Source organism: Gopherus flavomarginatus, chromosome 6 (assembly GCF_025201925.1).
Source record: "Gopherus flavomarginatus isolate rGopFla2 chromosome 6, rGopFla2.mat.asm, whole genome shotgun sequence".
NCBI lineage: Eukaryota > Metazoa > Chordata > Testudines > Testudinidae > Gopherus > Gopherus flavomarginatus.
In genome coordinates, this window is record NC_066622.1 from 47137937 (window position 1) to 47165577 (window position 27641).

The following is a 27641-nucleotide window of genomic DNA, read 5'->3' on the forward strand; positions in this document are numbered from 1 at the left end:
CTCTTCAGCTAAGCTGTTCCATCGGGGCTACTTGGGCTTGTCCCCAGCTCTGCCTCTTTGAGCAGGACATTAAGTAACTGACCCAAAACATCCCCAGCAAGCTCTACAAGGCTGAAGTGTCTCCTGCATCTCTGTGCAAGGAGCCTTCAGTCCTTCCCACTGACTGACTAACCATTGGAAAGGCTGACTAAGGGGCATGGTGGAGTCTCCATCACTGGCAATTTTTAATTCAAGAGTGGATGCTCTTCCCAGAGAGAAGCTGCAGTTCAAACAGGAGCTATGGCAGAGGAAGTTCTATGGGTTATGCAGGAGGCCAGTCTACATGATTATAATATAATCCTTTCTGACCTTGGAATCTATCTACCTGTGGAACATGATGGACTAATGCCTAGCGAGACAGTGTATTGCCATGGTTAGCGCATAATGCTGGCTGTCAGGAGAACTGGGTTCTCTTCCTTTTTCTGACACAGCCTGGGCACCTGATCTCTGCTTCCTTAAGTTCTCAGTCGGTCTGTCTTTCACCCGTTCATCTCACGCTCTCCCCAGGGTAGCCGAGTGACCATGCAATGCCCCCATCAACACCAAACTATTGCAAATAAATGAGAGTCAAGGTCTGGCAAGTGTAGTGTCCCTGCTGTACCAGGGCAGCTGACAGGTGCTAATTCAGCACATTCCCTCAGCAGCCCCCTTCATCCCCGTCCCCTGTGCAAACTTGGCAAGTGCTGACAGGCTGGTGGGTGAATTCCCCTCTGTGCTATGGGCCGGGCTAAGCAGGCAGGTGGAATGACTCTGGCCCAGCAGATATAATGAAGTGTTTCATACTAAACACATCTCTCTAATCTAATCCCTATTTAAACAATGCTAACGCACAGGTGAGGCAGACTGGTTTCCAGCTATGCATTCATCAGAGTTCGGTGTGGCCTAGGGGCCTTGGCATGACCTGGCATCTGGCCTGCCAGCGTCACAGTGGGTGGGGAATGGAAGGATCTTTTACAGCCTGAGGCTGCCATCCTGGTGCCAGCCAGGCCTTCCCTGTCTCTGCTTTGGGCTGTGCCCAGGTGTGACATTAACTAGGAGTGGTGAGAAATGAGGAGTGAACGGCAAGGTCGACTCTTTGCTTTCTTGTTGCTTTCGGCCCGCTTTCCATCTCTCCCGGAAGGGCTGGCTGCTCCTTCTTTCTAGTTCCTGCCAGTGGGGCAGTCAAATTGATTCTGATCATTTCTTTAAGTTGCTCCTTGGCTATAAACAGAAACACTTTCTTCTTAATGCGGTTTTAATTCTAGAATCGAACAGTTATTAGATCGTTGTCCCCTATTGAGCTGTTTTGCCTTTTTTCTGCTAAAGGAATCAATCGAACAGGTATTCACCACGTGCGTAGGTGTATGCAACTCATTTGCCAGAACATGTGTAGTGAGGGGGTGGATATGCTCTGAATCCATACACATGTCTGTACCCACCCAGGCAGAGCCCACACACACACAAAATCCATGTGTGTATGGATTAACAAATTTGCACAGATCGCCACATGTACCACACCCACGTGTATGTGTGAATCTGTACTCTCGCAAATCTATACATGGGAGGAGGGCTAGCTCAGTGCTTTGAGCATTGGCCTGCTAAACCCAGGGTTGTGAGTTCAATCCTTGAGGGATCCACTTAGGGAACTGGAGTAAAAATCTGGGGATGGGTCCTGCTTTGAGCAAGGGGTTGGACTAGATGACCTCCTGAGGTCCCTTCCAACCCTGATATTCTATGATTCTATAAGTGTATGTATGAAGAAAGAGCCACATGCACTGAGAATCTGCACACTTCTGCAAATTTGCACATGTTTACAGGCACACACAGACAAAACCACACATGTCTGAATCCATAGTTGTACAAAACCATGGTTGTATATGCATCCCTTGACGTATACCAGGTGCATGTGCACACACCACACACAAATGTAATACTCACCCATCCCCTGCCCAAAATCCCATACACAGGCTCACTTGGACCTCATGTGCCTGTTACAAGATCACTGACATAGCACAAATATATATACATCTTGGTAGTCCATTGACCAATATATATACATACACACAGGAAAACACCAAATATCTCTGCTCAGAACCCATGGCTCCAGTTCTGTGTGATCAATCCCCCTTGAACTCTCTGGGGCAGCGTCCACACAAAGATCTCTCTCTGGTTTGTAGCACAGTTGACCCACTGACTAAAGTACTCAGATAGGAACATAGGGATAATCGCCTCTGAGCCAGCTGTGGGTACATCTAGACCAGTGTCCTGTCTCGGGGGGAGGGGACAGCCCCAGATATAGCAGAGGAAGATATGAGAACCCTGCAGTAGCAGATGTGGGATAACCTACTCCCCACCTAGGTCTGCTGCTGGTCTCTAACAGCTAGAGATTGGCTTAAACCCTGAAGGACGTGGTTTAACATCCCTCTAAAATCGTTATCATACTAAATCATTAATGCGCACGCACGGAGGAGACTAAAAGCAGAGCTGCATGTACATGGTGCACCCCCTGACATCCAAGCACGGAAACCATATGTGTGCTTTTTGACACACATGCCAATATGTGCCAGATTCAGCCCTGCCCACACCTGCCTGTGCACTCCCCTTCAGACACGAGCACGGACGTGCTGGCAAAAACGTACTCACATGCACATCTCCTATCATACATGCACTTATGTTCACCGGTTCACACACAATCATACAGCCCTGCACAACTAATACACCCATCATGCGCACACACTGATATACACGCTACACCTATTCTAGCTGTCTGCACATCTGCATGGGAGTATGGCTGTACGCATGGGAACATGCACCACCCAGCTAAAGGTCTAGGAGGAAGACCAATTCATGCCCAATCCGACTGGAGGCCAATCTGAGCGCTCCCACAGTAAACAGCTGCTTAAAGGAGATTTCATTTTATGCAGCATTAACAAGCCATGGAGCTGAGTGGAAAGGTGTGATCAGCTATCAATTTCACCGCCTGGTGCTGGCAGGCACAGAGCTTCTGCCCTTGGTGCTGGTGCCAAGAGCTAATCCTGCCCTCGGGATGCCAAGGTGGTGAGAGGTTTTTGGGGGGCAGTGGAGCCGGAGGATGTCCTCTCACAGCAGCTCTCCTCTCTGCCTGGCTTGTCACTTACTGAGGGGCCAGGCATGCCTGGCATGAGCTGACAACATGCCATTTAGCTGTGCCAGTCATCCAATGCCCTGTCGTGTCCTGGGGGGCAGGTCCCACATGGAGCAGCACAGGCCATACGGGGAATGAGGAAGGCTTGAACAATGGCTTCATTGTCTCCCTGATTCTGATTCCTTAGGCCAATTCCTCAGCTCCATTCTGGACACTTTGCCCAACTCTGGCTGTGCCAAGGGGCCGGAAATGTGGCCGATCCAGCCAGCTCAATACTGGCCCAGGTTTGCCTCTCCATGTGGATGGCATGGCTAAAGTATAAGCTCTTTGGGAGAGGGACTGCCTGCCACTGTGGGTTTGCTGCAGTGTTTAGCACAATGAGGCCCCCACGGTGCTCCCGCAGTAAACATGAAGAATAATAACAGCCAGGGGAGGGTGGGCAGCCGAAGTGCTGTGGCACTCCAGCAATCCCTTGTTGCCAGAATAGCCCATGAGGGCTATTACCAGCCAGCATAAATTAGAGCAACCTTGAGATTGCTTAAAACATGGGCTGAAGCGTGAGCTGGCCCCCGGCAGAGCCAAGGGTTGGCAAAGCAGAAAGGCACTTTTCCCTCCTCCTTGGTCACTGTGTGCCGCATAGCTGGGATAGACCCATGGATCGTGGGCCATGCCTCTGTCTCCCTCCCTCCATGTCTCTCTCTGACTCTCCCTCTCACTTTGTTGTCCTGGAAGTACCAGCCTACTGCTGGAGCTGTCACATCCTCTTGGCTCTGATCTCACCCCTTCGCCTCCCTGCAGAAAGCTGGGGAATGCTCCTATCTGCTGAAGGGCAAGGTCCATGTCACAGCACCCAAGGGAATGTCTGCTCTAGTGGGTAGGAGGGGGGCACACGTCTCCTAGGGCAGGTCTCAGCCCTGACTGCTGCTGCCCCTGCCCATCCAGCAGCCTCTAAAGAGAGAAGGAAAAGCAAGGCCCAGTGGGGAGGGGGAGTCTCAGAGACTGACAGTCTGGGGCCAGCAGCCAGTATTCCTGGAGCCCTCCTGTTGCGGCTGAGCAGAGGTGGCTTGTCCTGGGGTGGGCTCATGGGTGGGTGGGTCACTGGGGAGGTGAGGAGGGCCTCGGGGGGAGGCGGGGAAAGGGGATGAAATAGAGAATGGGGAATGGAGATGGAGAGAGGAGAAAAGTGTCTGACCCAAAGGGAAAGAGGGTGCAGGGAGGCAGCCAAGCAGACACCTACCTGCCCCAGGGTGTCTTGTGCAGCAGGGCTCCACCTGGGCCCCAGGTGTATATTCCTGAGCGCCTCCCATGTCTCGGTCCTGCCCACATATGCTCTGGAACAGTGGAGCAGGTGTAGGTGGCACAGGCTGTCAGTGCCCAGCTGAGGGACCCATTTCAGGCCAGGTTCCTGGACTGCGACTGTCTGACCAATCCCAGGGCACCTACGACTGTCCCAGCAACAGCCCCAATGATTGAAATGCAGTGTGAAGCTTGCATAGAGTCACCCCAGAGTAGGTAGTATTGGGGCCAGTGGTGATATCCAAGGCCCTTGGAGGCGGGCATGACCCTACTGCCCATCCTCCTATCACAGCTCTAGTGCAGGCTCCTAGCAACTCTTTCCTCCAGATGTATGACTGTCAATCTGCTCCCTCTGCTTCTACAGGTGCTGAGCACTTGTCCTCCTCCCCAGGCGATGGGTCCCCACTGACCTCCATGCTGTAACCTCCCAGCTCCAGCTCAGCTGCCTGTTGCCAATGCTCAGATGCCAGAGGCCAGCGCTTTGACCAGTGCCACCAGGTGGCTCTCCCCACTCCCCAGGGGCAGAGCCATGGGGCTCTCTGTCCCCCTGTGGCTTTGGCTGCTGTATGCCGCCACGTGCCTCGCCAGCAGCCTGAACCCCAGCTACAGCACAGTGGCCAAGAAGGAGATCAGCACAGAAGGGGACCTGGTCATTGGGGGGCTGTTCCCGGTGCACGAGAAAGGCAGCTCCAACGAGGAGTGCGGCAAGATCAATGAGCACCGAGGGATCCAGCGCCTCGAGGCCATGCTCTTCGCCTTGGACGAGATCAACAAGGACCAGCGCATCCTGCCAGGGATCACGCTGGGGGCCCACATCCTGGACACCTGCTCCAAGGACACCTACGCCCTGGAGCAGTCTCTGGATTTCGTCCGCGCCTCCCTGACCCGAGTGGATGGCTCCGAACACATCTGCCCTGACGGCTCCTACGCCATCCACGATGACGTTCCCATGGCAATTACCGGGGTCATCGGGGGCTCCTACAGCGATGTCTCCATCCAGGTACTACGTGCACAGAGGGCAAGCTGGGGATTAGAATGAGGGGGCATTGAGGCCCAGGCCACTAGCAATGGGATCTAAGGTGACCTCTGTGTGGCCAGTCTGACTCTAACTCTGGTTGGCAGGGAGTGAATGTCATTACACTTGGCTGGCTACGTGGTACGCTATAGTATGTGCAAGGAGTCTGGGGGAGGGGGTGGGTCTCAATCCAGAGCCTGGTCACCAGGTGCTCGCATCACAAGAGCTGGTGCTCGCTGGCATAGTCTCAGCAGAGATGCCAAGGACTAGATGACTGTTGGACCCCTAGCTGGTGGTCACTCCAGGTTGGATTTGAAGGGGTATGAGGTGCAGCCATCCCATCTGTACCTGTTTGGGGGTAAGCAGGGGTCTGAGCGTATGGGTGTGACCTCCAAGCCACAGGCCACATCACTGTCCCAGGGAATGAGGGCATGGGTTTGACCCCTGCCCAACCCCAAGGAATGAGCGTATCTGGCTTAACCTACCCTGTGTGCTCCACCCTTCCCTCCCCCAGCCTGAGATGATTGGTGCAGCCCCACACCTGGTTCTCTCATTGCCCCTGGCATATGCTGATTTCTTTAGTGCCCAATTTACCATTTAGAAGTCAGTCTCCTCCTGACCCATTGCGGGTTTACCCCTGCTCCCATGCATGCACACCCATGCCACTCACTACTCTCCAGCCTGTACACTGGAAAACACCGTACGAGTTGCAGGGAAAGAGCCACAGACATTCCTGGGTGACACAGTGCTGGCTTGGGGCCTGTCAGTTTAACTGCAACCTCTCCGGCCTTTTAAGAACCTAAAATGTCTCTCTGGGCTTGTGAGGGATCTGGGCGTGTCAGCCCAGGCAGAGTGGACATGGTGTGGCATGTGGTGCAGAGGTCACACCCCATACGTTCAGACCCCTGGGATGGTGATGTGGTGCGATGGTCAGACCTGTACGCTCAGATCCCTGGGATGGTGATGTGGCATGTGGTGTGGAGGTCACACCCTCACACTCAGATTCCTGGGATGGTGATATGGCACATGGTGCGGTGGTCACACCTGTATGATCAGATCCCTGGGATGGTGACATGGTGTGGTGGTCACACCTGTACATCCAGAGCCCTGGGATGGTGACATGGCACATGGCATGGAGCTCACACTTGTACATTCAGACCCCTGGGATGCTGATATGGCATATGGTGCGGAGGTCACACCTGTATGATCAGATCCCTGGGATGGTGACGTGGTGCGGTGGTCACACCTGTACATTCAGAGCCCTGGGATGGTGACATGGTACATGACATGGAGGTCACACTTGTACGTTCAGACCCCTGGGATGGTGATGTGACACATGGTGCGGAGGTCACACACCTGGATGCTCAGCCCCTGAGACGGTGATGTGGCATGTGGTGCAGAGGTCACACCTGTGCGTTCAGACCCCCGGGGCGGTGATGTGGCACGGGTGTGGTGTGCTTGTAGCAGATGTGTATACACCCATATGTTGAACACTGAATGCCTTTGAACTCTTCCCAAGCACAGACCCTGCGATTTGCCCTGACCTCGTCCATACACTAGTATTTTCCAAGCCCTTTCTCCTTGCTGTGGCCATGACGTTAAACTCTGCCTAACTCAGCTCCCTGCCTGAGGGTGGGGGTGGGATGGGGGCTTTTTATAGCACAGCAGCCATGTTGTGCCTTCCCTACCCCGCCACGATGCCTCCCTCTCATGGAGAGCACCTTCCCCCCACCCCCGATTCCATGCAGGTTAGTAGGGACCTAGATCCTGAAGCACTCAATAGCTGCCGCTCCCAACCACCACGGTACTTAGCAGCTGCTCCCAAGCCTCCCTGCTGCATTAATGCTGTAATTAATGCAAATTAATTTCTCATTATCCCATTCAAAGCCTGGCCCAGGGAAGCAGGGAGCGTGGCTAGGTGAGCCAGCATGACAGCCAGCCTGGTGCCAGGGCTTTGGGGCACTGAGCCAGGCATGCAACAAACCGAGCTGAGAGTCCGTGAGAGTCCGAGTGGAGCTGGTTCCTTGCAGCAGGTCTGTGTGGGAGAGCCATTCATTCAGCAGAGCCTTGTGCTGCTGCGGGGCGGGGGGGGGGGGGCACCAGTGCCCATTCACAGCCCTTCTCTCCCTTCCCCCGCTCTCATGCTCTGCCTCAGCTCTGACCCCAATTGCCTCCCTGCAGGAGGGGCACCTGGGGGCCCCACTGAGCACACCTGAGACTCCACCATCTGTTGCTAGCATCAGCCGCTTTCCCTCAGGCCTCCTGGGCCAAATGCCTCCCCTTGGGGTAGCTCGGCCGGAGTCGGTGAGACGCAGGCCCAGTGTGGGAGCAGGGCCCCTGGCTGGATGGCGAAGAGGCACAGAAAAGGAAGGAGCCCTTCATTCATTTATAGCCCCACTCCCTCCCCTGAGTGGGTGAATGCCAGGCAGCATCCCTACCCGCCCCACACATTCTAGCCCCTGTCCCACAAGATTGCGCCAGCAATCCGCCTTCCCTTCCTGCAGGGCCTTCTTTATGTACTCCCTGGATTCCCCTCCCAAGTAGATTGCTGCACAGCTGGGGCAAGCAGCTCTCCTTTCCCTTCCAACTCAAGATGATGCCCCACCCCCGAGCCAGGCTGCCGGGGAGCCCTCAGCCCTGAACCAAGGGGTCTGCAGGGATGGGGAAGGGGACAAGCAGGCAGTGGTAAAGGGAAGCAAGGCAGGAGAAAAGGGAGGTGGGCCAAAGAGCGGAGAGAGGCTGCAGGAGCTGAAATGATGGGGGTACAGGAGCTGGATGGGCAGCTGTGATGTATGTTTGAAGTGCCATGAATAGCATTGCAGTGGGGCTGTAGGAAGTAAAGGGAGCAATTTCTCTTTGAAGCTATTGTAGATGGAGCAAGAGAAAAAGGAGGAGGGGAAGGAAAGAAAGGGATGGGGGAGGGATGGATGAACAGATAGAAATGATGATGGGGCCAGACAGACAGGCAATTAGATCCATCGACAGTCCAGAAGGTGGGTAAATCCATCGCTGGGCAGACGAAAGGAGAGGGAGATCGGCAGCGAGATCATTAGGCAGCTCGTTATAAAGATAAGCAGCTAATTAGCAGCAGTTGCAGACACTGTCCAGGGCTGGGGATAGAGCTGCACAGCACTGAGGAGAACATGGAGCCGTTTATTAATAATTCTGGGCTTTCCTAGTGCTGCGTGTGTCTCCTCCAGGCTGCAGTAAAGCAGAGCCTGCTCGCAGTCTCCCCTGGGCTGAGCACAGAGAGCTCCAGGTTTGATCCAGCTGAGACATCACATTTCTGAGGCCTGCATTGAATTAGCACCTTCCCCTACCCCAACAGCGGCACACGCGCTCCCTGCTCTTTCCTCACTGGGTGCTGTCCCTCTCTCTCAACACTCCCTTCTGGAAGCAGCAGCCCCTCATTCTGCAGGGTGGCTTGAGGACCAGTGGCTGAGTCCAAGGACAATGCAGCCTGCCCAGGACCGGGCCCAAGGTGGCTGTGAGCTCAGATGCAGGGCCAGTGTGACCCCACGTGTAAATTAGAGCAGCCCCAGGCGCTCAGCCCTATGCTGTGCCTGTGTAGGGGGGATTTCCAGCCACTCATGGTGTCTGTATCAGCCCCTATATGTATCCAGAGCAGTGCAGGGTTGGATCTCTCCTTGCCTGTCTGTGCTATGCCAGACACTTTTGGCAGGTATAATTCACCTAGCTCCCCATAGCCCCCCTGGAGGGAAAGTCAGTGCTGCATGTTTTCTTGTTTCCAAGATTATAGCTAATGCTAGTCTCTGTTATCCAGAAGGGCTTCCTCAGGCACCCAGCATTGCTCTCTGTTACGGCTCTGATGGTGTAATCTGGATTAATGCAGCAGGACTGCTCTACTGGTGTGACTGCTAGCTGGATATACGGGAACTGTGCACCAACACTGAGATGCAGCCACCTCGGGTGGAACACAGCAGCTGTTCGAAGCCAGCTAGGCGAGACACTGGAGCCAGTTCAGCCTGCCGGGAGAAGAGAGCAGGAGGGGTTAGGACAGCAAGGTGCAGTTACTGGTGGGAATTTTGCTCGGATGCAGAAGCTGATGCTGCTCTGTTCTTGTGAAAAGCAAGCCGAGGTTTTTATCAGTCACGAGTGGTTGGGGACCGCTCCTCTGAAAGGTGGCATTGCCAGCAGCACAGTACCCCCTACGGCAGTGGATCAGCAGAGTCACAAAAGGGTATCACTCCCCAAGGCACCAGCATAACTCCTTCTAGCAACTGTTTTTTCCAGTCTGCTGCTGAGGTTATTGCTGGCCAAGATGCTGGCTTTGGCCCAGATCCTCCAAGGTGTTTAGGCTCCTAACTTCCATTGATTCCAAGGGTCCAAATACCTTGGGATCTCTGGACTTTCCCCCCTTCTTTCACTTCACTGAAAACTCCATTAGCTTGGGGCTGAGGGGATGGGTGGCTGTCTCATAAGTACCACCTCCCCTGGTCATTCACCCTCATGGCTCTAAAAGAGCTGCATAAGTCACTCCAGCTGAAACTGACCCCTTGGCAGACTCGGCATGGGCCTCTGCCACTTACTGTCCTGTAGCATTGGGCTGATCTTCTGCATAGGGGCAAATTGCACCCACAATCCCTCCTTTCTGCTTAGCCCAGGCTCCCTGTTTAATATGGACTCGCCTTGTTCCTGGCCCCCAGTATAAGCTGAGCCATTCCATGTGGTGCTTTCTTGCCTTTACGCCATATAGAGCCTTTCATCTGCCAGGGTCTCCAGCCGTTTCACAGACGCATCCCCTCAGTCTTTGGAATTGCAGTCAGTGCAGCTGTGCTGATTTCTACCAGGATTGGATCTGGCCTTGTGTACATTTGGATCACTCCCACCACTGGTAATCAACCTCTTCTGCAGCAGGGCATGACAGTGGGGTGGAGGGGCTGGAATTTAGGGAACAGGAGGTAATTGCCAACAGCCAGGACCCTAAGTTTAATGAGGAATCTTTATTGACCACAAGCAGTTGAAATCTAACCAGCACAGTGCCCCCTGGGTATTCACTCACTCCTGATTCAGCCAGAGGAGAGCGACCTACTAGCACAAAAACAGGGCATTGTGCCACTCGGTTCCTTCCTGCAGGGTACAGGGTTTCCTTGGCAGTCTCCTAGCTAAGGACAAGGCCAAAATTTCCCCTGCAGTTCCAACTGGATGTGATATTCTCCTGCACTCCCTGTTGGTTAGTGTGACTGTCCACTCTTAAAAACAGCTAACTTGTTTCACCCCAGAGGTGGCTGCATGGCAGTGCAGGTGAGGTGATTTTCTTATAAGTGGTTGTAGGCCTGGCTTGACATGAATAATTAGACTCATTTATCAGAAGACAGGATTAAGGATGTAAATAGATCAGCACCCTGGAAACAAAATGTCTGCACTAGCTAAGACAGGGGTGAACCCCAAGGGAACCATTTACAATGGCCAAGATAACAATCAACAAGATCAACTGGGCCCATAAAGATGATGTAAAGAGTAAGTCGTGCGTGGACAGAGCATGCTGTACGGGATTGTACAGCCAATCCTTAAACTTGTGATGCAGTGTATACTAAACGCAGTTTAATCTGGAAATGTCTATAGAGGAAGAAGTTTGCTATGTAACTTTGGGGGGTGTGGTATGCCCAGTACCCACCCTCTACTCTTGAGCCTACTTAACTCAAATGTCATTTGATTGCATGCCAATCCTCAGTGAGGAGTTCAGAGTTGAGCTAAATTCTTAGGAACTGAGGGGATAAGATCTTGGAGGCCACTGGGTGGATAAGGGCTCAGAAGCTACCCCAATGTACTTCTGAGCGGATAAGGTCTCGGAACCCCAGAACTGGGCTGGTGGAAGTCACAGGGCTCTGCTGTGAGCAATGCAAAGTTCTTGAGACTAGTGGATGCAGACTGAGGCCTGAGCTCTCTAGCATCCACGGCCAGCCTGGTTCTCTAGGTCTTGGCATGGAGTAAACAGCCCCAGAATGGACAGCTGCCTATGCTACCTGGTGAGGTGCTAGATTCCCACTTCAACTTTTAGAAAAGGGCCTCATCCTCCCTAATTGAACTAACCTTGTTATCTCTAGCCTGCTTCTTGCTTGCATATATATACCTGCCCCTGGAAATTTCCACTACATGCATCCAACGAAGTGGGTATTCACCCACGAAAGCTCATGCTCCAATACGTCTGTTAGTCTATAAGGTGCCACAGGACTCTTTGCTGCTTTTACAGATCCAGACTAACACGGCTACCGCTCTGATACTAGATTCCCAGTGTGACCTTCCTCGCAAGGCCTACAGTGGCTTGGACTGCGCCTTTGTAAGCCACGTTGGCCTATCCACTTTCAGAGGCCCGCTGCCTGTCCGCCCACCCCAGGATTTCACTGGAAAGCACTTCCTGACTGGGATTTCGCTTCCAGGGAACGTGTTTATTTCATTCTCTGTGCTTGTCTCTGCACAGAGCCTTTCCCACAGCTTTAACGGAGTCAGCTTAACCAACAACAATCTCAATGTTCAGGTCCACCGCCCCGTCAGCCAGGCTGCTCTCTGCGAACACCACGGCCTCTCTCCGGCAGGTGTAGTGCCGCCACTTGTTCTGGATGACCAGGACGGCCCTCTGGTATTTCTTGTACTGGATCCTCGCACGCCACATCCTGACCAGCGACTGCAGGAGGACAGTAGCTCTCACGGGCCTCACATACATTGCTAGTGCCCTGACCCGCCTCTCCTCCCACTGCCAGAATGAGACCCGGCGCCACCACCTCTGGATCACCAGCACGCAGAGGGTTGCTTGGCGCACCGTTCGCCGGGTGAGCACCCCTCGCCACCATGACTGGATGGCAATGGCGGATTTCCTGCTAGGGTCCTTCTCTGGTGACAGGGAGAGAGGGGGAGAGATTTCTTTCTGCTGTGAAGAGAAGGCAGGAAACTGTCTGTCACTACAGGAGAGGCAGCCACAGAATAGCATCCATCTCCTCATTGAGTCAGAAACATTGTGCAAAGTTGTGACGTAAGAATCCCATGCACTGCTACAGACTAGGGACCAAATGGCTAGGCAGCAGTTCTGCAGAAAAGGACCTAGGGGTTACAGTGGACAAGAAGCTGGATATGAGTCAACAGTATGCCCTTGTTGCCAAGAAAGCTAACAGCATTTTCAGCTGTATAGATAGGGGCATTGCCAGCAGATCAAGGGACTTGATCGTTCCCCTCTATTAGACATTGATGAGGCCTCATCTGGAGTACTATGTCCAGTTTTGGGCCCCACACTAGAAGAAGGATGTGGAAAAATTGGAAAGAGTCCAGCGGAGGGCAACAAAAATGATTAGGGGGCTGGAGCACATGACTTATGAGGAGAGGCTGAGGGAACTGGGATTGTTTAGTCTATGGAAAAGAAGAATGAGGGGGGATTTGATAGCCGCTTTCAACTACCCGAAAGGGAGTTCCAAAGAGGATGGATCTAGACTGTTCCCAGTGGTACCTGATGACAGAACAAGGAGTAATGGTCTCAAGTTGTAGTGGGGGAGCTTTAGGTTGGATATTAGGAAAAACTTTTTCACTAGGAGCTTGGTGAAGCACTGGAATGGGTTACCTAGGGAGGCTGTGAAATCTCCTTCCTTAGAGGTCTTTAAGGTCAGACTTGACAAAGCCCTGGCTGGGATGATTTAGTTGGGGATTGGTCCTGCTTTGAGCAGGGGGTTGGACTAGATGACCTCCTGAGGTCCCTTCCAACCCTAATATTCTATGATTCTATGATCTATTTTCCCCCGTGACTCCTGTGTCTGTAATGATCTCAGCTACAGGCCACCAGCAGAGTCTGATCTCAGGGCCTTCTGCCCTAAGGCGCAGACTTCTATTGCTTGAGCTAAAGGAGAAGTTCCATTATCTGACAGCAGTAGTAGGCTGCTGTCTTCTATGTGGCTTAGCCCCTAGAAGGGGACATGACACCCACTTTATGTTTATTGAACACCTTTTTGCCCAAACATAGGTGTCCATGCAGGCCATAAATGGGGACCTAAGAGACCAGCCAAAACTAGCTGCCTTATTGGGGTTGATCCAGCTGAACAACCAATCGCAGCTCTGTGAAGCTGCTGACACAGTACCATGCACACTGCCACTTTCAGGGGGCCCAGTATGGACTTAAAATACCAGCCTGAGCCTGCAGGAAGGGTCTCCTATGCCCGCGGGGCGAGCTGTTGTTTTGGCTGGCCATAGTCACTGGAGAAGGCAGAATCCCGCTAAGCCTGTTGGGGGAGATGCAGGGAAAGCGTTGGGGCCGTTGCGGCTCTGAAGGAATGTCTGGGCCTGCCTCTGTGCTCCGCAGTGGGAGGAGTGGAAATGGAGAACCAGGATCAGCTTTCCAGGCCTAGCAGAGAAAGACCATCACAGAGAACTGGAAAGACTCCCGGAGCTGTGCAGAGAAGAGAGGCTGCCCCGAGCCAGGCTTCCCCTGAAATCTGACCCAGTTTCCCCAGTTCCACTGGTCATGCTACATGTCTTGGCGCTGGCCATTCAGCTCTTGCCAGCTTTTGCCTAAGCCCCCTTTGGCTTCTAGAGTAGGGGGATGTCTAAAAGTGATATGAAGGGAGCCGTTGGGGGGCAGATCTGTGCTGGGTGACACCCGCGACCCCCACTGAGCTGTGCCTGGAGGTTCGAAGTCAAAGAAATCCCACCTGCGAGATGGAAGATACTTACGTCCATAGCTGCTGCCTGATCTGGAGTGCCCAGCTGCTGCAGGGAGTCTAGAGCTGCCAAGAGCTGCCTCTGAGCATCATCCCTGCCTCCCAGGGCAGGGTCTGGGACCATGGAGTTCTTCAGCACCTTGGCATCAGGCTTCTTCCCGGGGCTGCCCTCCAGAGCCTTCACACTCGCCATGGAGGAAGGAAAGAGAAATGCTGCTCAGCGTAAGGATGGGAGGGAGGTTTCAGGGCTGACGACTGCAGCCCAGCGAAGGTGGAAAGTCCCCACCACCCATCAGTGAGGCTTCCTCTCGTCAACACCTGCCAGTGTTACCCTGACTTTCCCCGAGCTTGTCAGGGCTCCAAAAGAACAGGTGCGAGAGCCAGAGCCAGCAGACTGGGTATGCTGCAGTCTGCCTCAGAGATAGGTGTAACTGAGAGCAGAGGTTAGCTCCTAGAGGCAGGCGGACATACACAGAGACAGGAGGAGACATGGGACTGCCCAGCCGGGATCGGACTAGTGCACCAGTTAATCCAGGGGCCGGAGCCAGCTGCTGCAGAGGACAGGCAGTTAGGAGATAACCTGCCCCAGGGGGATAGAAATCCAATCCCAGGGCTTGGCCTGGCTGCATTGACTTTAGTGGGCATTGTCTACAGGCGGCAACCCCAGTTATTCAGTTTAATTGCAAGTTTATTCATTAGCGCCCTCATCGCCGACTGCTTCAGCCCTTCTGCAGTCAGTGCAATTGCACCCGAACCAACGGTGTTGGTACAAAGGCTGGTACCAGACACATTTAGAAAATCTTTCCATATCCTCGCCTGGTTTGGGTGGAAACATAACCCTTCCATGGTCAGCCTCTTCGCTCAGGGATGGGGGTGGGTTGAGGAGAAGCAGGGAATTTAATGCTGGAGAGCTGAATGCAATGGAGGAGGAATGAAGGCAGGCAGTGGACCCCATCCTAAACAAGAGATTGCCTCACTGAGAGTGAGGAGGTGGGTGGAGTCTGTCAAACCTAGGCTTCTCCTCCATGCCAACCCTAGGCTTCTCCTCCAGTGGATCCCCCAGTTGTGTCCTGAGAGAGCTACACTCCTGGCAGGGGAGGGGAAACCTGCTCCCCATGCTTTGCCATCCTCGTCTTCTCCATTTGCCCCCATTGCCCATGGTTTCTCCAGAAGATCTATCACATACTGCCCCAAGAGACAATCCTCTCCTCAACAGTGGGATTGGGGAAGGGACATGGTGCCTATAAAAGGGATCTGTGCCTGACAAGTTTCTACTTCTAGGATTGATATTACCCCCCTCAACAGCCAGATATAAGAGAGTGTTATCTGTGAGTAATGAACTCCATACGGGAGGTTTGCTTTCTCGTGCCCCCATGAGACACCTCACATCTCAGGAGAGGACCACGTTTCCCTGGGATGGCAGGAGTTCACCGTTCATCAGCTGAGGGTCTTTTAAGACACTAGCATCAGCACCCTGTGGCTAGAGCTGTGATGTAACAATGGACACTGACATCGCCAGTCAAGCTGGTCAACCCAGGTAACGGATGAGACAACAATAGACCTGCCTTGATCGCTCTGCTGTTAGTCGTTGGCTGGGTTGGAGGCAACCCAGATCCATGTGAGTCACAAACGTGGAAAACCTAGTCCTCAAAAGGTATGTTCAAGGTTTTTTATGTCCTTGCTGAACCCCAGGGCTCTGGGGGCAGAGTGTGGAGGGGTGAGGCGTTGAAGAAACAGCAGGGAGTCAGCGATTGTTCATCAGGGTGACTGCAGGAGGGAACATTATCTATCTGTGGCTGGCATCTTCTTCATCATTCTTTTCTCTGCACAGCTGTGAGCATGGGCACATCTATGCCCGTTTTGTTCTCTCTCTCTTACATGCACCTGGCCAAATCCTTCTCTCATGCCAGTGTCTTCCCTGGAATCACTGAGCCTCTCTCTCTCAGCTTCAGAGTCCACAACTACCCTTCAGGGGCTAATAGCCGGTGGCTCCTTGAAGGTGGGAGGTTTACATGTATTGGGAAGCGTGACCACCAGGAGACTGGCTAGCTTAAGGAACAGGTATAGCCCTTCCCCTCTAAGATCTCTGGTTCAAATCTAGCCCAGGCCAGTAGTGGATTGAAGTCCTGATGTATGATGGGCCATTTGGGAGCCTCTGTAAGACAAGGTTGGTGGCCTCACCTTTGGTTCATTGTGGACATGGGTCTGTGCTACATTGGGACTGTTCGGAAGCCTGGTGGCAATCTCAGTAAAGAAGCCAGGACTCCATGGCCCTACAGAGAGTGAAAATGCCTCTTGTCCCTGGAGCTGGTTTGCCTCTTGGCCAAAAGTGAGGCTCCGTGAGGGGGAATGGTCACTGCCGCAGGCTGTGCTGCATCAGCCCTGCAGCTGGCACCTTTAGTCAGCGCGTAATTCTCTTTAACAAAGGCCTGGTGGACATTCCCAGCACCGTCCTCCCCTCGGGTGCCTGCTGGGACTCTGGGGGCGGGATGAGCATGTGGGAGCATTGGTGTTACCCGTAAACAGGGCTTGTTGCTTTCCATCCTCCCTGCTCCTCTGGGCACACTGCACAGCTCCAGTGCACCTGGCTCCGGCTCTACTCCCTGGGCCAATTGGGAGAGAGCAGCCTTTCCTGGGACAATACATTGTCCAGCCCTGTGTTAGGCCTGCAAGTTGTAGAAGGAGTAGGGGGCAAAGGGGAAGGAGGGGAGCAATAAAATGTGTTGCCCTGTGGGATTTCAGTCCCAGCAGTGCTATCATGCTGGAAAGTGCCAATCTCACCCAAGTGGCATTAAAACTTATGAGCATGAGGCAAGGGCAGTGTCAATGAAGGGAAGGGCAGCAGGCAGAATCATAGCAAAGGCAGAGCTGTGCTGGCTGGTATCCTTCTAGCGACAGGGTCATGCTGGCTACCATTCTACCAAGTGGGCTCATGACACAAACAAAGCTCTGCTGGTCACTAGCATTTTAGCAAGCAGGCAGTCTCTCTCTCTCTCTCTCTCTCTCTCTCTCTCTCTCTCACACACACACACACACACACACACTCCCTCATCTACTCCCGTGGTTAGCAGAGTATACCTCGTGCTTGGCCTAAGGCAAACACTCCCTGGCAATGCTCAACTTCTGTGCAGCCAGATTCCAGGGCCATCTGAGGGCACCAGGGTCAGTCAGGTCATAGCGGTTCCTAGGATGTTAGCTGCCCACTGATGGGGACAGTCATAAAGAGCACAAGCTTACAGACAGCCTCACTGCAAGCTAAGCGACCCAGGCTCTGGCAGGTCCTTTCAGGGGCTTGGTTTGCCCCCCTCTAAAATGGGGACAGCAATCCCTGCTAACCTTACCTTCATTTGTTTTTAGCATCACATGACCTGGATCCAGTAAATTGTAGGTCCTAGCTTTTCAAGGGTACTTAGGTATCAACTCCAAGAGGTGTTAGGCACCTAAATACTTTTGAAGCTCTGTGCCTCGCTCCCTGTGTGACCACACAATCTCAATATCCTGCGTCCTGTCTCTCCTTCTGGTTGTAACATTCACTTGTAGCATGGTTCACATTAGACCGTAAGAGGGTAGGGACTGCATTTCCATATGCTTTTGTATAGTGCCGAGCACCATCAGGCCTCAGTCCTGATTGGGACCTTTGCATGGTACCGTCATTATGTACATTAATGACTTGCCAATGCCTGGACAGCCTTCTGGAAGTGCCGTCCCTTGACCTTCAAGTGTGTCTGTTGCAAATTGTGAAAATAGGGCTGTTCTCAAGAGTGCAGAGAGCCCATTCCTAAATTGCATCACATAGGGAGTTCCAACGGTTTGGATCTTGCTGGACTGGGCAAAGGATACCCAGCTCGTGTTACGTATCTCCCCCTTCTACCCAACTCCAGAAGTGCCAGTCACCAATTTGGTGTAACAAAGCAGAGGTGGATAATGGGGCCATAAACTGGTCAAACAGATCTGATAAGAAGAGGGAAAAGTGGAGAACCCATCTGAGCCCTATCTGACCAGGATTCACTACACGTGAGAGCTGGAGGGAGCCACTGAAAAGCAAAAGGACGATGCCCCACTGGAGTTCACCAGTTGGCATCAGTCTGCCAACTCCCTGGAGACTGTGGCTGTCGCATGGTGCCGATCTCTCTGCAGGCTCTGAGGATGTTACGGGGAGGAGGCAAGGGTGGAGTTCTGCTGAACAGTTGGCAGTAAGAGGAAGTACCACTGACCTTCATCACATGACACACTGAGTGTCTCTTGCAGGGTTCTGTCCTTCCAAGTAAGATAAGGAAGGCATCCCCCAGGTGAGGCTCTGAGTTCTTCTGCCAGATCAGCAAAGATCTGTCCTAGGTGCCTAGGTACTACTCGGATATCTAGGTAGCTCCCAACTACCTCGATACCTCCAAAATATCTCAATTCGTCCCAGATGTCTAGCCATCTCCTTGGGACGGCCAAATGCCCTAGTACCTCCCAGATGTCAAGATAGCTCCCAGCTGCGTTTGGGAATTCTATCTTCTCCCAGTGAGGAGTTGCCTTCTGCATTTTAATCAGGACTGGTATAACCTGGCACGATCCCAGCTTGTGCCTAACGGGAGTCGGAGCCCACTGGAACCAGAATGCGACTGGCGGACTGCGGGCCTGAGTGTTGTGATCATTTGGTAATAAGACATGAGAGGGAGTGAATTGTTCTCCAGTAATTTGCACCTCAAGTGCCTACGGTCAAGTGCCTTCGATGACGATGCCTGGTGTGAATCAATGCAGGGTAATTCGCAGTCTCTGGTGCCTTATTGCCATGAGGAGTGTTATAGTCTGTTAAAAACATATTTGTACATGTTAATTAAGCAGTGGAGATTTCCACATCACCGAGGGCTGGGAAACCGGCTCCAGATACCAGCTCTTGCCAGCCAATCAGATCACAGGCTTCCTCTTGCCTGCCTCTTTGACAGTCTGTATTTTTAATAGCCTTATTAGTGCTGATTTTTCCCCTTTGAAGGTAATGAGAATTGCTGCAGAGCATCTGGAACAAGCGGCCAGCGTGAGCTGTTTGGAGCGGGGAGGAAGGGGCAGGCGTCAGCGCCTGTTCTGATCTCAATGGGTGGACGCATGTGGTGGAATATTCTGCTCTGGCCCATTGTTTTTTTCATTCTCCTGTTCTTTCTCTTCATCTGTCTGGGCTGAGAGATGCCTGCGCCGCCTCACAGGTGAGACTTTTGTAGGGTGGAAGTATTCTGAGATGAGTTGCTGGTGCTCCACCTCTCTCCGCATTTGGCCCCCATGTACATATTCCAATTCCTGAGTCAGACCTGCCTGGTCTTGCATGTTCTGGATTCATTTACAGGCAGTTTTTATAAAGTCTCTCACTCTGACAGAGAAGGATTTTGTGGTATTTCAGCAGGAGGTTTAATATCTCACTTCTGATGATGTTTCTGTTGAGATCTCACTCCAGGTTCAGTGTGGCCAAGCCATGCAATGGCCCAGCCTCTGCAGTTCCTCTGACTTACCACCTGCTGACATGACTTCTCATTAATCCTTGGCAAGCAGAGTGTGTGTTGGGAAGAAAAGCAGGGCCCCAAGTCAGGCAGGGGAAAAGGTTCACAAGAGGGGAATGGCCCAACCTCCTCTCATGGGGGCAGAGGTAGAGGAGAAATCCCCAGGAATGCTCTGGGACTAGAAACCCATTTTGGAGCTCTGGGGAACCTCCTTCAGTGTGCATGAGCAGTGTTTGCTGATCCTTTGAATCTAGTCTTAACCTCTCATGGATGGACTGGGATTCCATGGTGCAAGGGAAATTGGGAGGGGGAGGAACATTGAGAAGTGGAAAGTATCACCCTCCCTGCTAAAGCTGGCAGTCTCATCATGCCTTAAATCTCCCTGCCACCCTGGAAGTCTGATGAAATTCAGCTGCAGCAAAACATCTCACTGACCACACACAGTAGTGCCTGAGGTCCAGGGTCACTCATGGGGTTGCCAATCCTCCAGGATTGTCCTGGAGTCTCCAGGAATTAAAGATCATGTTGTGATGAAACCTCCTTGAATACATCCAACCAAAACTGGCAACCCTACACTGGGGGATTAATGATCAGTGCCCAGGATAGTTTGCTTCTGGTCACTAACCTCAGCAGGTCATCACATCCCTAGTGGTTGGAGGCCAGCAGTCTCGCTATGATGGAGCTATATTTTACGTAGCTCTGATGTGATTATACGTTCTGAGAGGGATGCTGTGGAACAATGGCCCTCCCTCCTCTGCCACCACGCCACATGGTGAAGTGGGAAGCAGTTGCCATTTGCATTGCCTTGGCTGTTGGTTGGCATGAAGATGCACGGATGAGGAAGTGCAAACTGCCTTGGGGTCCTTCTGAGAATGGAAGCCCCCTGCGGGTCACCGGACGTTCCTATGCAGAGGGCTGGCAGGATTGTCCCTTCTCCTTTCCACCTTGGGCATGCCCAGAATCCATCCTGGGGCAGGAGCTCTAAGAGGCTGTGGCCATGGAAGCTGTGATCATCTACCCTAAACCCATCAGTCTTTCTACAAGCGACCTACCTGTGCATGGCGCATTGGCACTCAGCAGTCAGGTCCCTGCTCCAATGAGCGTGCAGTCTCCATTAGACATGATAGTGAGGGATCATGGTAGCCAAGATTTTCTTAGTCTGCACCATTTCTGGACACTGGGCTGTGGTACATCCTTCTCCTATGTGCATGGTCCTTGAGCCTCCTTCAGCTTAGCCTCAGCATCCAGCTGAAGAGAAACGGTAGCCAAAGGGACTTCAGCTTGAGTTCCCATCTTACTGCAGGACATTGAAACACAACAAAGTAATTATGCCCATTTCTTCCCTGGCAGTGCCCTCTTTGCCAGTGTCTTGGATGTATGGCTTTATGTGGCCTGAGACAAATCCCTGAATCCATCTCAGCTGTCCTACCTGTAAAATGATGGGGACCATGATAATACTTTGCTGGAATCTTGTCTCATATGTAGACTGTCTTTTTGTTCTGTGCTTGTGCAGCACCTAGCACAATGGGGTTCTGGTCCATAACTAGGGCTCCTAGGCACTACAACAATACAAATAATTAATAATAGTAAATTACTGAACGCTTGGAAAACACTTTGAAGATTATGATGTTCTGTTGTGTTCCCTGCAGCGGATTCTTCTGCTTTTGCAACCGAAGCAGTTTATTTTCCCAAAAAGAGAACAAAATATGAAATATTAAAACCCAACAAAAACAACGCAGAAGAAGCCAACAGCTCGGGATAATTGCTACTCTTTCAGAAAGCTTGAAACCACAGTGTAACAGAAGCAGAGACTGGAAGGGAAAAAAATCCAGGTCACTCAAAATAACTGACATATGTGACCTTCACCCTGACAATGAACATGATGTGACTCGTAGGGAAAGCCTAACAGGTTATCACCCTCTAGACTGCTGATAATTATCTTCACATCTAATGTTTGAGGTGGAAAAAGGTTTATTGTTCTGAAAAGTATTTTGAAAAGAAATAGCAGGAGGCTCATGTAGCCCCACTACAGGCATTGCTACATTGATAGAATGCTCGGGAAATGGAAGGATATGATTGGCTACTGGACTCAAAGAACTCTGAAGGGTCTCACTTTCAACCAATCAAAGCTCTCTAGCCTTCACCGTCCCACATGCTCCTACCTTTCTGACATCGCACTGGGATTGCTCATGTTTCCATAAAAGTGATCCAGTAAAAATGGTATGATGAGGGGAGTTCCATGATGATTGTCACTCAGTTGTCTGCCTGGTGCCCTTGTCTGCATCATCCCCATTGTGGAGTCCTCACAGAGGGCTAATGATGGACTCTCGGACATGGACAGCTTTGCCCTTAGTCACCAGTCCAGGTTTGCTGGCTTGCTTCTCCATCGTGTTGGGGAGGGATGGATACTAGGTTTCTTCCTTCTCTGTCTCATAGGGCACATGTGTGGTTGAATGTGACTTCACCAGCTGTGGCAAAACCTTTGTCCAAGATTTTCTTAGTCTGCACCATTTCTGGACATTGGGCTGTGGTACATCCTTCTCCTGTGTGCATGGTCCTTGAGCCTCCTTCAGCTTAGCCTCAGCATCCAGCTGAAGAGAAATCAAATTTGTTTTCTTCAGATACTTCAGGAATAAAGCCATGACTCCCATCAAGGGCTGGAATTTTATAACTGCAGACATCCCACCGTGCATGAAAAATACAGGTGCATAATCTACATGTACAGTTACATCAACTGTGTACAGTTGTGACAACTGCAGGTGTAAACAGCCAGGGAGATGTCTAAATCAATTTTTGTGCCCGCAGTTGCTTTGACTGCACATTCATGTGTGGGAATGAGAAATGCGGTTGCATGTGTGAAATTATCAATATTCAGGGCCCAATTGGCTCCATTTACAAGTTAAAAGATGATTTTGCAAAACTCTGCCTGGTTCTGAAAATCCAGCTGGGTTCTTTATTCCATCATGGCCAGTAACAAAGGTTCTATGATTGGAATGTGGTGATAGTGCAGGTGATGCTATATGAGGCCAATAGAATCCATCTCACTCTCCACCACTGAACCACGGTGGCTCTCAGCCTTTGACTGCTGGAGAGTCATCCACTGGGATAGCGGAGAGTCATCAGATAGATGAGTCACAGTGCTTACATCGTGAACATTCATCGAGAATGTCGAGGGTCTAATGCAGTGGTGCCCAAACTTTTCCTGTCACACCACCTCTTACCACTAATGAAAGCTGTCTGCACCCCCGCTCCATTACCGCACAGTTGCTCAGCAGAGGAGTTTGGGTTGAAGGTAGAGCTGGAGGCTGAACAGGGTATTGGGGAGGAGCTGGGGCTAGAGGCAGAGCTGGGCTGGGAGTGGACCAGAGGGAAGAGTTGAGCTGGGCTGGAGGTAGAGAGGGAATGAGGGCAGAGGTGGGCTAGAGGCAGAGATGGGATAGGGGCAGAGTGGAGCTGGGACTGAGCTGTGCTGGGGCAGAGCAGGGACCACTGGTCTAATGCCTTCCTTTCCTTTCTGTTCAGTGGGCATGGCAGCCTCCGACTCTGTGAGCGGCGCTTTAGGTCAATGGAGATGTAGAGATCCCAGAATACAGCTCAAGAGACATGAATTGGCCCCGGTGCTGTGAGGAGTCTCCAGGGCTAAGAGGCAGAGAAGTGTGTTTGTGTTAGAAATCAGCCTATAATGACTAGGAGGCACTCTGGGCTCAGAGCCATTGAATAAAAACAGCCACTTTTACAATCACATTTCTGACCTTACTGGCTCTTTAAAGGAAAGCCCATAGTTTAGTGCCTAGGATGGTGAGTGGCTCTGCTTGGAAATCACTACATCTTCAGATGTGTGCCTGAGATGAGCAGATTTTGGAAAGTTTTGTGTCTGTTGCCTCTACCTCTCTTAGTGAGACAGGTTCCAGGAGCAGAAACCCAATGTAAGGGCTAATTAATTATCCATAGTAATATCCAATGTAATTTTACAGCTGTTGATGGTATTGAAAAATGATTATTGTATGGACTATACCTGATTTCTGTGGTCCTGGCCTGTCTTGTTCCTAAATTAATACCTGTGAATAGAGAGCAAGACAGAGCCAGCACCCCACCAGCAGGCCCCCATCCCACGGCTAAAGAATGGGTCACACTTCACAATCAGGGTCAATACCTTGTGGAGGGTTAACAAAGTGTTCATAGACCTTGGACTAAAAGGTTGACCAATTGTTAGCATCCAACAGGTCAGTAGATTGCTAATGACCATGGCTTAAAACCTTCTGTGTAGAAAACACCTTCTAATGATGTGCTTATAACCACCTATATAACATATAATACTCAGAACTGCAACATAATTCTGACATCTATCAATCCTTTGTTTACAAACCATGTAGAAATGTACCCTTAGTATAAAGTGTACCCAAAGAAAACGTATTCTATCCATCCCATTTCTAATGCACCAATGACTGTGGAATCTGGGCATCAGAGATCCTCAGATATAGGCATTTCTACTATGTTCATCACTGTGTTAGCTGAATGCTTATAATGAGAGAAATGCAGGGCTGGAAGGGACCTCAAGAGGTCATCTAATGCATCCCCCTGAACGGAGGCAGGATTAAATATACCTACACCATCACTGACTGGTGTTTGTCTAGCCTGGTCTTGAAAACATCCAAGGATTGGGAGTCCACAAAAACTCCCTATAATCTTATAGATTAAGAATATTGTTGACTACATCTGACCCACTAAGGGTTAGAATATGGAGTGGTCCAATTAGGAGCCTTAAAGGAGAATTTTTCGCCCCTCCAACCCTTAAAGGACCAGCTGTAGTTATTTCCCAGGAAAACTGCGGGGGCATCCCATACTCTCTTCAGTAAATGGAGGCAGGATGCTCTCCCTCTCTCTTGCTCCCATGTACACCTTGTAACCTCACCCATTCCTTCTTTCCCCCTTCGATTTAGGTGGCCAACCTGCTGCGACTCTTCCAGATCCCGCAGATCAGCTATGCCTCCACCAGCGCTAAGCTCAGTGACAAGTCTCGCTACGACTACTTTGCCCGCACCGTCCCACCAGACTTCTACCAGGCCAAGGCCATGGCCGAGATCCTGCGCTTCTTTAACTGGACCTACGTCTCCACAGTGGCCTCGGAGGGTGACTACGGTGAGACGGGTATTGAGGCCTTTGAGCTGGAAGCCCGGGCCCGCAACATCTGCATCGCCACCTCCGAGAAGGTGGGGCGCTCCATGAACAAGAAGACCTTTGAAGGAGTGATCAAGGCCCTCTTGCAAAAGCCCAGTGCTAGGGTGGTGGTGCTGTTCACCCGCAGCGAAGATGCCCGAGAGCTGCTGGCGGCCGCACAGAGAATCAATGTTTCCTTCACATGGGTGGCCAGTGATGGCTGGGGTGCCCTGGAGAGCGTGGTGGTGGGAAGCGAGTTGGTGGCAGAGGGGGCCATCACCATTGAACTGGCAGCCTACCCCATCCAGGAGTTTGCCATCTATTTCCGAAACCTTAACCCCTACAACAACAGCCGGAACCCCTGGTTCCGGGAGTTCTGGGAGCACAAGTTCCAGTGTAGCTTCCATACCCAGGACTGCAGCCGGCACTCGCTGAAGACAGGCAAGTTCGAGCAGGAGTCCAAGATCATGTTTGTAGTCAATGCTGTTTACGCCATGGCCCACTCCCTCCATAACATGCACCAGGCATTGTGCCCCAATGCCACCAAGCTGTGTGACTCCATGAAGCCGGTTAATGGCAAGAGGTTCTACAAGGACTTCATGCTCAATGTCAAGTTTGATGGTAAGCCCAGGGCATCAATAGGGATTGATGGCTGAACTGAAGGGGTTGGGATGGAATGGACAAGGGAAATCAGAGGGTTTAACTAGGAGTACTCAAAGCCTGGGGATTTCAACTGGTCACATCTGAGCCAGACAAGCCAAACTTGCTGAGCGCATTAGGTCTGTGATTCCTCACATGATGATGTCCTTGCCCAGAGTCCTTTGGCCCAGAAGTTCATACTCTTTTCCTGCCTCTTGATGATGGACTCTGCCAGGCTGGTGGCATGAAACCGCTGCATCAGGTGTCATGATAACATTGCATCAGGACACAAACATTGTTACACAAGAGCATAGTTAGGGTCTCAGGTTTCAGACTGGTTGAACATTGCAGTTGAACATTGTGTTGGGTTCAGCGTCTTCTAATTTTCTGGAAAATGACTGACTAACTGGGAGGGTTGTGAGACCATTTCCTTCAGCCGACCATCAGCTTCCCAGGCACCCTGGGCCAGTGCCACTTCCATTATTCCTTTCATAACCTATTTGAGTTTTTAATATTCAGCATCAAAATATTTGTAATAGCTGATCACATATTTTCCTACTAGCTCTGCTGTTCCTCTTGGACTTCTGTCTAAACAATCAGTTCCAATGGCAGTTCTGTGAGGCCAGGTGAGCCTGGAGAATTGGCCAGTCACATCTCTTCTTCTTTAGATTCAGCATTCTTATCGGGGCAGAGCAGTCAGATATAAGTCAAAGCAATTTAAAACTGTTCAGAGGCTTTATTCTGACGAGACTACATTGCACTGACCCCGCGTATGATGGATTCTTACCCCTGGTGTATCATTTGTAGGAGACTCTGGAACACTGGTTTAAGATGCCACAGAAACAATGAGGACTCAGTATATTCCAGGTTGCATCCTTTTCCTTTGCGTTCTGGGTTTTATTCAGTCAGAGGCAGCTAGGAGAAAATGGTGCTCTCTACAGGACTGACCTGGTCCTGAGATGGGCATTATACTGGCACACTGTGAAGACCTGCGCTTGCTGGATGGAGGAGCCATCCAAAGTGTTCTCCTTCAGGCCAAGCTCATTAGACACCTGGGAGGATGATCATCAATCTATCTATTATCCAGCCTCCATCACTGTCAGATCTGGCAGCATACAGTCCTTACCATAGCTATCCTCACCACATCCCGGTGAGATAAGGAGAAGCCCATGTGTGATGGGTTCGGTCACAGAGACCCCTTGGGACTGTCACCTGATGTGCTGAAATTACTTCTGAGATCATTTGCCCTGCCAGCTTGGGACTTCCAGAACCCCTGCCTTGTTGAGCCAGACCCACTAGCCTGCTGCAACACAGACTCAGGGTTCTGGTCCATGCACCCAAAGCTGAAGATAACTGAAAACAGCTTAGCAGGTTACCTGTTTCCAGCACCCAGGCACCCAGTTCCCAATGGGATCCAAACCCCAAGTAAATTCATTTTACTCTATGTAAAGCTTATACAGGGTAAATTCATAAATTGTTCACCCTCTATATCACTGATAGAGAGATATGCACAGCTGTTTGCTCCCACAGGTATTAATCACTTACTCTGTGTTTATTAATAAACAAAAGTGATTTATTAAGTATAAAAAGTAGGATTTAAGTGGTTTCAAGTAATAACAGATAGAACAAAGTAAGTTACCAAGCAAAATAAAGCAAAACCAAGCAAGTCTAAGCCTAATACATTAAGAAACTGATTACAAGTAATATCTCACCCTCAGAGATGTTCCAATAAGCTTCTTTCACAGACTAGACTCCTTCCTAGAATCCTTTCCCCAAGTACAGTCCTTGTTAGTTCCAGTAGACATCCCAGGTGGTAAGCAGGGGTTTTCTCATGACTGACAGTCCCTTATGTCCTGCTCCACCCCTTTTTATCGCTTTAACACAAGGCGGGAATCTTTTGTCTTTGCTTGTCCCCATCTCCGCCTCACCAATGGAAAAGTACAAGGATTAAAATGGATTCTAGTATTATGTGACACGGTTACATGTCACTGTAAGGTCTCTAGTCTCCATTCTTCCTGGGTTGTTCCATGCGTACACAGGAAGGTTTGCAGGTAAATAAACCATTTACAACTAATTGTCTGGGTTAATGGGAGCCATCAAGATTTTAAACCACAATTAATGGCTCACACTTTGCATAATTACAATAGGACCTCAGAGTTATCCTTCATATTTCTAGCTTCAGATATAAGAATGATACATGCATACAAATAGGAGGAATATATTCAGTAGGTTATAACCTTTGTTATGATACCTTACAA

At 51.1% G+C, this 27641-nt stretch overlaps 2 protein-coding genes across 3 annotated transcripts in view; one reads left to right on the top strand and one right to left on the bottom strand.

Moving 5' to 3' along the window:
• The window catches only part of GRM2 (glutamate metabotropic receptor 2), a 73784-nt gene that overhangs the window by 26602 nt on the left and 19541 nt on the right, over positions 1 to 27641 (top strand). For both annotated transcript variants that reach the window (XM_050957649.1, XM_050957650.1), the window contains exons 2-3: positions 4803 to 5438; positions 24528 to 25365. In XM_050957649.1, the coding sequence (XP_050813606.1) occupies positions 4902 to 5438; positions 24528 to 25365 (1375 nt within the window). In that variant the 5' untranslated portion in view covers positions 4803 to 4901. The remainder of the gene's footprint in view (positions 1 to 4802; positions 5439 to 24527; positions 25366 to 27641) is intronic.
• Positions 11926 to 14306, bottom strand: LOC127053719 (IQ domain-containing protein F5-like). The gene is made up of 2 exons (XM_050958896.1): positions 14127 to 14306; positions 11926 to 12342 (listed from the first exon to the last, which is right to left on the bottom strand). The coding sequence occupies exons 1-2, from the start codon at positions 14304 to 14306 to the stop codon at positions 11926 to 11928; spliced, it is 597 nt and encodes a 198-aa protein (XP_050814853.1).